This window comes from Puma concolor, chromosome E3 (genome assembly GCF_028749965.1).
Source record: "Puma concolor isolate L17-30 chromosome E3, mPumCon1.1.hap2, whole genome shotgun sequence".
Taxonomy (NCBI): Eukaryota; Metazoa; Chordata; class Mammalia; order Carnivora; family Felidae; genus Puma; species Puma concolor.
Genome location: NC_141682.1, coordinates 18,126,580 through 18,136,488, shown reverse-complemented (window position 1 = coordinate 18,136,488; position 9,909 = coordinate 18,126,580). Strand labels below are relative to the sequence as shown.

General features: G+C 55.9%; 1 protein-coding gene across 2 annotated transcripts; it reads left to right on the top strand.

Annotated features, from left to right (window-relative positions):
* The first annotated feature begins 804 nt into the window (after positions 1–804).
* On the top strand, positions 805–9,422 carry TRIM72 (tripartite motif containing 72). Of its 2 annotated transcripts, none has more exons than XM_086692319.1 (7): positions 805–1,074; positions 1,499–1,895; positions 5,127–5,222; positions 5,310–5,540; positions 6,214–6,236; positions 7,014–7,132; positions 8,086–9,422. In XM_086692319.1, the coding sequence occupies exons 2-7, from the start codon at positions 1,506–1,508 to the stop codon at positions 8,658–8,660; spliced, it is 1,434 nt and encodes a 477-aa protein (XP_086548445.1). In that variant the 5' UTR covers positions 805–1,074; positions 1,499–1,505; the 3' UTR covers positions 8,661–9,422. The 2 variants fall into 2 exon arrangements, with proteins under 2 accessions (XP_086548445.1, XP_086548446.1); XM_086692320.1 differs by having other exon boundaries at positions 812–933.
* The last annotated feature ends 487 nt before the right edge of the window (positions 9,423–9,909 follow it).

Genomic DNA, 9,909 nt, shown 5'->3' with positions numbered 1-9,909 from the left:
GAAATGTGAGATTTAAAATCAAGGAGTTAGGAAAAGCCTCACTGAAAAGGTGACACCGGGTAATGATCTGAGGCAGAACAGGAAGGAAACCAGCTGTACAGGGGTTTGAAAGAGTGTTCCAGGCAGAGGGGACAGCAAGCCCAAAGGCCAAGGCTGGAGTGAGCAGGTGGGGAGGGGTGAGAGAAGAGTAACATAGGGCCTTGAAGGGCACAGTGAGGACTTTGGTTTTCATTCTGAATGATACGTAAACTGAGAATCGAAGGCTAAGCATGTAAAGGCCTGCTCTCAGGGCAGAATCAACTTCTCGACTGCAGGCCCTGGATTCAGTTCATTAATTTATTCAACTATCCCTCTAACATTCATTTCCCAAGCACTTAGGGAAGCCGGCTTTGCCCCAGGGATTCTGCTGGGCACTGGAAAGACCAGCAGGGAAAAGCCTTTCTCCTCAAGTCTGGAGGAAGAAAAGCTTTCAGGGTGGGCTGAAGTCCTGTCCTCCTGCAGTGTGATCTTGGAGAGCCATAAACTTGGGGAGTAAGTGGGTGACAAACTGGGGAAGGACCACAGACTGGGAAGGGGGAGGCTAGAGAGTGTGGAGGTGGGGGTGGAGGAGAAAGGAGAGACTCCTCCCAAACATGTTCCTGTTTTTTTTTTTTTTTTCTGTGGTATGACAGGCCCTGCCTCCCTGCTGGTTGTGATTTCTGGCTCCAGGCTGAGCCGGGGAAGGGACAGTGGGATGGGCCAGGACAGGTGGCCTTGACATGTGATGCTTGTCCCCTGACCACTCAGTCCTCACTTTTAGAACTGTTTCCAGAAGTGATAGGAAGGGGTGGGCAGGGCAGCTAAATATAGTCCTGGGGCCAGGGCTCAGTCTGGGAGGGTCTGTCCATTATTCACTGTGTGCCTTCCCGGTGGTGTCCACTGTTAGCTGCCCCTGTGAGTTCCCGTCCTTGCTCTGAGTTTGCGGCTTGCCCCTTGCTTGTCTTCAGACACAGATTTGACTCCCTGTAAGGTTAGGCCTGACCTTGACGGGGCCTCCTGGGAGTCTCTTTTTGCCCAAGATCTCCATCCAGACCTGTGAGTCCTATGGGTCCTCGGGAGGCCTGGAGATGTGGGGGAGGGGAGGGCTGGGGATCCTGGAGAGGTGAGTGAAAGAATGGTAGGGCCTGGGGGCTCTGGGGAATTTGGGGCTGGGGCTGAGGCCTGGGGTTAAGACAGGGAAGGACAGTGGGTAAGACTGCAACCGGAACTCGGGTTTAGGACCTGGGATTGAGACAAGGTCCCTCTTAGAAGCAATTTTGGGGGCTGAAGCTGAGAAATGCAGCTGAGTCTGCTTTGGGGATTGAAACTGAGTCCCTCTTCCCCCTTGCCCAGAACTAGACTCCTTTTGTGTATGAGATGTGGGGTCTTTATAGGCTGGGGATCCCCCCTGTCTGGGTCTGGGGCCGGGCCTATCTCGCGGCTCCGCGGAGCCTCCCTGATTGACCCCTCCTCTCCTCAGGTCCGTCATGTCGGCCGCGCCTGGTCTCCTGCACCAGGAGCTGTCCTGCCCGCTGTGCCTGCAGCTGTTTGACGCGCCTGTGACGGCCGAGTGTGGCCACAGCTTCTGCCGAGCCTGCCTGAGCCGCGTGGCAGGGGAGCCGGCGGCGGACGGCACTGTGCCCTGCCCGTGCTGCCAGGCACTCACGCGGCCGCAGGCGCTCAGCACCAACCTGCAGCTGGCGCGCCTGGTGGAGGGGCTGGCGCAGGTGCCGCAGGGCCACTGCGAGGAGCACCTAGACCCGCTCAGCATCTACTGCGAGCAGGACCGCGCGCTCGTGTGCGGCGTGTGCGCCTCGCTCGGTTCGCACCGCGGCCACCGCCTGCTCCCCGCCGCCGAAGCCCATGCGCGCCTCAAGGTGCGGGGCTCGGGAGGCCTCAGGCGGCAGTGGGGGGCGGTGGCGGGGACCGGGGTGGGACGAGGTTGTTGGCTGGAGCGGAGTTTGGCCGATCTGGAGGTCACTGCATTGACCTGGATTCTGAGCTTCAGGGCCCAGGGCGCCTGGAGTTTCGGGGGACGCGGGCGGGGCGAGGCCGCTCGGGAATGCGGGCTGAGGAGCTGAAGGCGGAGCCTGCCGGGGCCGAGCCAGGAGCCTGGAGGAGGCGCTCAGGGGCTGCGGCCCCAAACGTAGATTTTCCGGGCTTAGCTACTGGAGCGCGCCCAGAGACGCGGGGGCCACCGCCTCCAAGCCGAGTTGGGTGGAGGCCGGGGAGGAAATGACTAGATGGGCGGGGCTTGGGGCCAGGTCAGGCGGCTGGGGGCCTCCGGCTGAGGCGGCTAGGCTACTTCGCCTACGTTCTCCTCGGAGCTGCAAAACTTGTGCGGGCCTAAGGGTCACAATATCTGGCGGGGAGGGCAACGCAGATCTGTGTGCAGGCCCCCTTTGGCACCGAGACCCCAAACCAGGTTGTTTTTCTAGATGGAGCTGGAAGTCTTGAACGCTTCCAGAGCCCACACACAATTGTGGGCACCCCAAGGTTTGCAATTGCCACGGGTGCCCAGAAAAGACACCCAGACATTAGCAAACAGAGACGCAGGCTCACGCTGGTTGGTCCATGTCAGACGTGTGCCACATCTGAGGGCATGTAGCTGAGGGAGAGTGTGTGTCTACACAGGCCCCTCACGGTGTCATGAAGCATTTGTTGGGCTGTGGAAGAATAAAGGACAGCTGTGGGGAGCTGGAAGAGGCGGGTTCTGGAGGCAGGCAGCGGTCCTTGCTCCCCCGCAGTGAAGCTGCCATTGTCTTCTCCTGAATGAGGAGTTGGGTGGGATTCTGCGGATTATCTTTGCCCACAAACATCAGCATTGCACTGCAGCGATTCTGCTTGGTCCCCAGACGACGACGACTTCCTCTTCTTCCTCCTCCTCCCCTCCTCCTCCTCCTCCTCCTTCTTCTTCTTCTTCTTCTTCTTCTTCTTCTTCTTCTTCTTCTTCTTCTTCTTCCTCCTCCTTCTCCTCCCCCTCCTCCTCCTCCTCCTCCTCTTCCTCCTCCTCCTCCTTCTATGTTTATTTTTCAGACAGAGAGAGAGAGAGAAGCAGGGGGTGGGCGTGGGCACAGTATCCAAAGCTGGCGGGCTCTGTGCTGACAGTAGAGTGCCTCGTGCAGGGCTCAACCCATAAACCTGAGATCATGACCTGAGCAGAAGTCTAACGCTTAACTGACTGAGCCACTCATGCACCCCAGGCCCCCAGACTTCTAAAAAGGGTAGACCACCTCCTCAGGCTGATATTTGAGGCTTCCAGACTCCTCCAGGGAACTAGCCTCACCATTCCTCCAGCTCCTGCCTTGCCCAGTTCTGTTAAGTGCTGACTTGTGGTCCCCTAGATCAGTGCAGGAACTTCCTCTTCCCAGGAGCCTTCCTAATCCAGGCTCACCTTTGCTGTTAACCCCAGAACTCCCAATCTGGTCGAGAGAGAGAGAGGGAGAGAGAGATCTGCAAAGAGAGAATAGAGAGAGGGAGAGAGAGAGAGATCTGCAAAGAGAGAATAGAGTCTGCGAAATGGAACAGAGCACCAGGTGACCCAGGAGCCTCGAAGGGGCAGGTGGGGCAGGATACATTCCTGCCAGGGTATGCCCTGGCTGCGTGGAGGGGCTGGCAGGAATTCTGAAGAAGGGACGCCAGGAAGAAGTCTGAAGGAGGAGGGAGACAGGCTGGGGCGTGGCTGAATGCCTGGGTCCCTGGCGATGAAGAGGGACTGGGTCCACAGACCATGTGTCCTCAGGACTCAAGAGTGGTCGAATGGGATCTGCCGGGACTCACGCCATCCCCTAAAACCTTGGGTCTCTTCTTGCTTACCGATGTCGCGCAGCAGGACTGCCTTGAGCTCATAGTCCTCGCGGCAGAGAGTGTCCAGCTTGTAGGTGAGGTCACAGCACGTCGAGGCCCAGCGGCCCAGCAACCCGGGTGGGATGTTCTGAAGGTCTTCCGGGAGCGGCTTCTCCCCTCGCTTCAGTTTGAACTTCTTGAACACATCGGGAGTCAGGGGTTCTGGTCATACTTCTGCCTCATGGCTTAGCCTTGCCGCCTCTGAACCTCTGACGGCTCCATGCTGAGAGCCACCAGGCCCTCTCTGTCCTGTGCAGGTGGGGCCATTGCCCAGGAGGGCGTCCCAGGAAGGAGACGGACCTGGCGCCTGGCCAGGTGACCATGGTCTCCATGGTCCAATCCTGGGGCTACCGCCAGCCGTGGACTCATGCGCAGATAGAGCCTAGAAAGTCTCTCAGTTTCCCTTAGGGGGAGTGGGGAGAAGGCCGCCAATTTGTCATAACCACAGGTGAGGTGAGGGTGACTGCTCACATTCTGCAAAAGAGGAAATTGAGGCTGGAAGCCATGGAAGCAGGACTGGAGCTGTCAGATTCTCCTTGTGGAGAAGAATGACTTTCGCTGGAGCTATTAGGAGTTTCCCTACACTTGCGTTTCAGCACTCACCAACTGACAGACCTACAGATGTGTTTAATTGGCTGATACAGCAGACTTTTTTTTTTTTTTTTTTTTTGTAACATTTATCCCCAAAGGTGGGGCTGGACTTCACGACCCTGGAGATCCAAGAGTCTCATGATTTATTGACTGAGACAGCCAGGTGCCCCAACGCAGCAGACATTTTTATTAAATTGCCACAGCCCTCAGGTGTGCAGGAAGGCCGATTGGGGTGTTTTGCTAATGTTCTGCTTTTAAGGATAGGGTAAAGCCCAGGGAGAGGGGGAGGCTGTATTTCTTCTTCATACAACCTACACTCACCCTGTGAAGCCTGCTGTGTGCCACCACTGTACCCCTGTTTGGTGGAGGACCCCACATTTGTGTTTGCACTCTCACAAAGACCTGTGCTAGGGGTGCTGACTGCTGAGGGGGTGGGATCAGGGAAGGCAAGGCCATGGGGAACTTCCTTAAATACACAATGGGAGGGTAAGCATTCTAGACACTGGCAAGATCTGCACATGAGTTTGGGGAATGGTAAGATGTCAGCCTGGCTGGAGGAGGAGCTGGCATTGAGGCTGAGCCAGAGATGGCAGGTTTAGGGTGGGAGGTGAGGGTTTGGTTGGGGGGGGGGGCGACAGCAGCATCACTTCTTTATGCCTCATCCCCCCCAGACGCAGCTGCCACAGCAGAAGATGCAGTTGCAGGAGGCATGTATGCGCAAGGAGAAGAGTGTGGCTGTGCTGGAACATCAGCTGTTGGAGGTGGAGGTGAGGGGCTCAGCATGGCAGACCCTGGGGACTGGGCATCCAGGCTGGGGGTCCCAGCCAAGGGATTTTGCCTGTCTGCTCCCACAGGAGACGGTGCGTCAGTTCCGGGGGGCTGTCGGGGAGCAGCTGGGCAAGATGCGGGTGTTCCTGGCTGCGCTGGAGGGCTCCTTGGACCGTGAGGCAGAGCGCGTGCGGGGTGAGGCAGGGGTTGCCTTGCGGCGGGAGCTGGGGAGCCTGAACTCCTACCTGGAGCAGTTACGGCAGATGGAGAAGGTGCTGGAGGAGGTGGCAGACAAGCCACAGACTGAGTTCCTCATGGTGAGCACTGGATGACCTTCCCTTTCTGCCTCTCAACCAGAGTTCAGGACCCAGAGAGGGACAGGGACAGAGTCAGGGTCATGCATCAAGGAGGGGTGGGCCCCAGGACTGCTGTTATGGTTGTTTAGGCTAGACGCTGCACAGACACTGAATCTTAGTGGGCACCATTCCTGTCATAGACATTGGAGGTTTGTGTATTTATTTGGATAATCTTCTACCAGGGGGAATCGGTTTCTTCTTTTTTAAATTTTTTAATGTTTATTTATTTTTGAGAGAGAGAGAGAGAGAGAGAGAGAGAGAGAAAGAGAGGAGGCACAGAAAGAAAGGGAGACACAGAATCTGAAGCAGGCTCCAGGCTCTGAGCTGTCAGCACAGAGCCCGACGCGGGGCTTGAACTCAGACTGCGAGATCATGACCTGAGCCGAAGTTGGTCGCCTAACCAACTGAGCCACTCAGGCGCCCGGGAATTGGTTTCTTGAAGAAGGCGGGGTACATTTTTTTTAATTCACACAGAGGTAAAGGGCTAGGGTTGGCTTCGAATTCTGGGTTTCTTTGGGCTTTTCTGAGTCTTCCTGACACCACACTCAGCATTCCTGCTGGTCCACCCATTCTCATAAGTCTCCAGTGTCTCCCCTGCCTGCTTCACCTCTGTTCTCTTTTTCTCTCTTTCTAGAAATACTGCCTGGTGACCAGCAGGTGAGACTGACTTGGCTCTTCCCCTTTTCCCAAATTGCCCTAGTCTTCAGGGACACTGGCCGGCCAACCCTCTAACTACAGGAAGCTCACACACCCCCATTCTGTCCACCTTGATCTCCCTGCATTTGTGTTGAGCACAGAAAGGAACCTGACCTGGTCCTTCTCCTCAGGCACCTCCCAGACTGGCGCTGGGGACAGATGTGGGCAGGGACACAGCTTAGTGCTGTGTGGCAGGAAAGGGGTGGCCGGGGAAGGCTTCCCAGTAGAGTGCACATTTGGTGGGCCACTGGAGGAATGACAAGGAGAGGTGAAGAGCTGGGGGAAGAGGTGCTACAGGCAGAGGGAACAGCAGGTGCCAAGACTGGTAAGAGGGAGAGAAGACAAAGTCGGTGTGGTAGATGGGAGCAGACTGAAGGGCTGAGGAGTGTGGACCTTATCCCAACAAAAGGTTCTTCTTAAAAAAAAATTACGGTATAATATGCATGATATAAAATTTTCCATTTTAACTATTTTTTCTTTTTAGTGTACATTTTAATTTCAGCGGCATTAAGTATGTTGCCACCACCTCTCTCCAGAACACTTTTGTCTTTCCAAACTGAAACTCTGACAGAGTGTTAGGGCAGGGTATGATGCAGGAGAGATCCTGGGACTCCACACCATGGCCCCTGTCCTCCTCTCTTTGGGATAACATCTCTTGTCCCCCTCACCCCCACCCCATGCCTCCTCCAGGAAGTCCCCCCACAGACACCTCCCCCCACCTTTCCCTCCCTGCTCCAGGCTACAGAAGATCCTGGCGGAATCACCACCGCCTGCCCGGCTGGACATCCAGCTTCCTGTCATCTCAGATGACTTCAAATTCCAGGTGTGGAGGAAGATGTTCCGGGCTCTGATGCCAGGTACTGGGAGGTGCTATCTCCGGGTTTCTGTTTGTAACTGTGTGGTTGAGGGGAGGCTCCAGCTACACACAGAGAAGCCTCAGTCCCAACTTGGGGAAGTCATCAAAGAAGGTACCCATTGCCCCGTTACTTCTGGGGTTTCCCCTGAACCCTCATAACATGTGCTCAGAGAAGGAACTTTGAGGGCATGGGGTTTACGGGTGGGTGACTGACATGGGGAGGACTCTGCCTACTAAAAAGCTGCTGCTGCTGGCAAGGAGGGGAGGCTAGGGCTGGGGGTTGAGCCTTGGTGATCCCTGGTCAGTTCCTGCCCCTTCTGGACAGTGGAGATGATAATCCCTGCTAGGTGGAGGCTGAGGATCTGCATTGCTGGCACCCTGGGGGACTGGCCAGGGCCAGACACTGACTCTGGTGGCCTGTGGCTGGGGAGGCCCAAGGGCTCTCTGCTTCCTTTCCGTGAGAGCCAGATTGCTGTGAGGTGCCATAGATTGTAGAACTCCAGGACTCATATACATGGCTGGCTCAGCCCTAACTGCCTTGAGGGGAAGTGGGAATGGAGGTGGGTTCTGTTTTATCCAAGGCAAGACTAAGGCCCAGAGACTGGCTCAAGACTGACTGAAGTCACACAGCTGGGTGAGGTGGGGACTGACCTAGGACCAGGCTTCCTGACTCTCTCCTGCTTTGTGACCTGGGCCTCAGATACTGACTTAAATGCCTTGCATCCACATACTGACTTAAATGCCTTCCTGCTGTGGAGGAAGTCAGTTATGGCTTTGTTTTTCAGCTGAGCAGACTGAAGCTCAGAGAGGTACAGTCTTTGGCCCAGGCCAGAAGCGGAAGGGGCTCACTAACCAAAGATATTGGGGGGATTAGAGCAGACAGGCCCCTAAATTGGTTGGGAGAAGCTCACAGGAGGCAAACATGTAAGGGTCTGACCACTCTTCCCCTGGCAGCTATGAAGGAACTGACCTTTGACCCGAGCACGGCCCACCCGAGCTTGGTGGTGTCTCCCTCCGGCCGCCGAGTGGAGTGCTTGGACCAGAAGGCGCCCCCGGCCGGAGAGGACCCGTGCCAGTTCGACAAGGCCGTGGCGGTGGTGGCACACCAGCTGCTGTCTGATGGCGAGCACTACTGGGAGGTGGAAGTGGGCGATAAGCCACGCTGGGCACTAGGTGTGATCTTGGCCCAGGCCAGCCGCCGAGGCCGGCTGCACGCTGTGCCCTCGCAGGGCCTCTGGCTGCTGGGGCTACGCGAAGGCAAGATCCTGGAGGCGCATGTTGAAGCCAAGGAACCGCGCGCGCTGCGCACCCCGGAGAGGCGGCCGTTGCGCATTGGGATCTACCTGAGCTTTGGCGATGGCATCCTCTCCTTTTATGATGCCAGCAACGCTGATGCCCTTGAGCAGCTCTTTGCTTTCCACGAGCGCCTGCCCGGGCCTGTGTACCCCTTCTTTGACGTGTGCTGGCACGACAAGGGCAAAAATGCTCAGCCGCTGCTGCTTGTGGGGCCTGATGGTGAGGAGGCCTGAGCTGCCTGCCAGATTGGGGAGGGGTGCAGGGTCCTGCAGGCCTGGAAGGAGATGGGTGGGCAGGGGACAGGTTGCGAGGGCTGAAGGCAGGGCCAAGGGGGTTGGGGACTGGGAACTCGGGACTCCAAAATTTCTGAGAAGTTAAGGGTTTCAGGGGCTGGGTGGCTGCGGGGAAGGAAGATCTAAAGTCAGGTCAGTGAGGAAATTCCAGTTTGGGAACCAGGAAGCCCAAGGATTCCAGGAAGAAATTGAAGTTCAGGGGAGGAGTGAAAAGGGCAGGAATATGGGGAAAGGAGGACTGAAGAACTCTGTAGAGCAAGGAGCCCCTCATATTCACCTCACATTCCCCTCCTTCTTGGTGGCCTTGGGGCAGGGGTTCCAGATTCACCATACAGAAAGATCTTTCACTTAGTGGTTCTCCAACTTGGCCAGGCATCAAAACCACATTTTCAAAGCATGTAACAGTGACTTGTTAAAGCAGAGTGTTGAGTTTCTGGTTCACTAGGTCTGGGGGCAGACCAAAATTTAGTTTTTGTAACGAGTTCCTAGGGTGATGCTCTTGCTGCAGGTTACAAGTGGGGTCACCTGGAGAACTGCTGACTTAAGACACTGGTCTGTTCAATCAGCTTCCGTTATACGGAGTCAGTTATCGATAACTATTAGCTCTCAGGCATAGGAAAACCACAATATATTCCTCTGGAGATCAACAGCCATTTGAAAACTGCCAGAGCCCATGCAAGTGAATAAACTGATCCCCAACTATTTCTCTCTGCCTCTGGAATATATTTACTGAGTGTCTTGGACGTTGAAGAAATACCCCAAGTTGCCAACCAAGAGGAAAAGCCTGATGTTAACTCCAGCCTGGGCCCTGCTGCTTGTGGAGAATAGAAAGCTATTCCCCTATCCCTCCACCCATTGGCCCCTCACTGCTTACTTCCTGGTTCACACATTCTTTGGTTTTAGCTCAAAGGCCCATTTCTTGGACTCTGGAGTAACCACTGACGCCCAGAGAGTCCCTCTTACTTGGAGAGGCCTTGGGGGACTCAGGCAGGTGGGATTAGAGGCTACTGCCCCTCCTGTCATGAGAGAAGTTGATGGTGTGGGGCCATTTGCTCTCCCAGGTCAGGGATGCTGCTGCTGATGTGTGAAAGGGCCTGGGGAGTCCTGGAAACTGGTGCCAATATGGGAATTTTCTTGGGGGTTAGAGAGAAAAGAAAGTGGGTAGGATAAGGGAGGCCTCAAGGTCTGG

Bases quoted from the DNA above. Each gene is read 5' to 3' on its own strand.
- TRIM72 (XM_086692319.1), top strand. From the start codon at position 1,506: ATGTCGGCCGCGCCTGGTCTCCTGCACCAGGAGCTGTCCTGCCCGCTG. The intron at 5,541-6,213 runs GTGAGCACTGGA...CTCTCTTTCTAG, and splicing joins CACAGACTGAGTTCCTCATG to AAATACTGCCTGGTGACCAG. The intron at 6,237-7,013 runs GTGAGACTGACT...TCCCTGCTCCAG, and splicing joins TACTGCCTGGTGACCAGCAG to GCTACAGAAGATCCTGGCGG.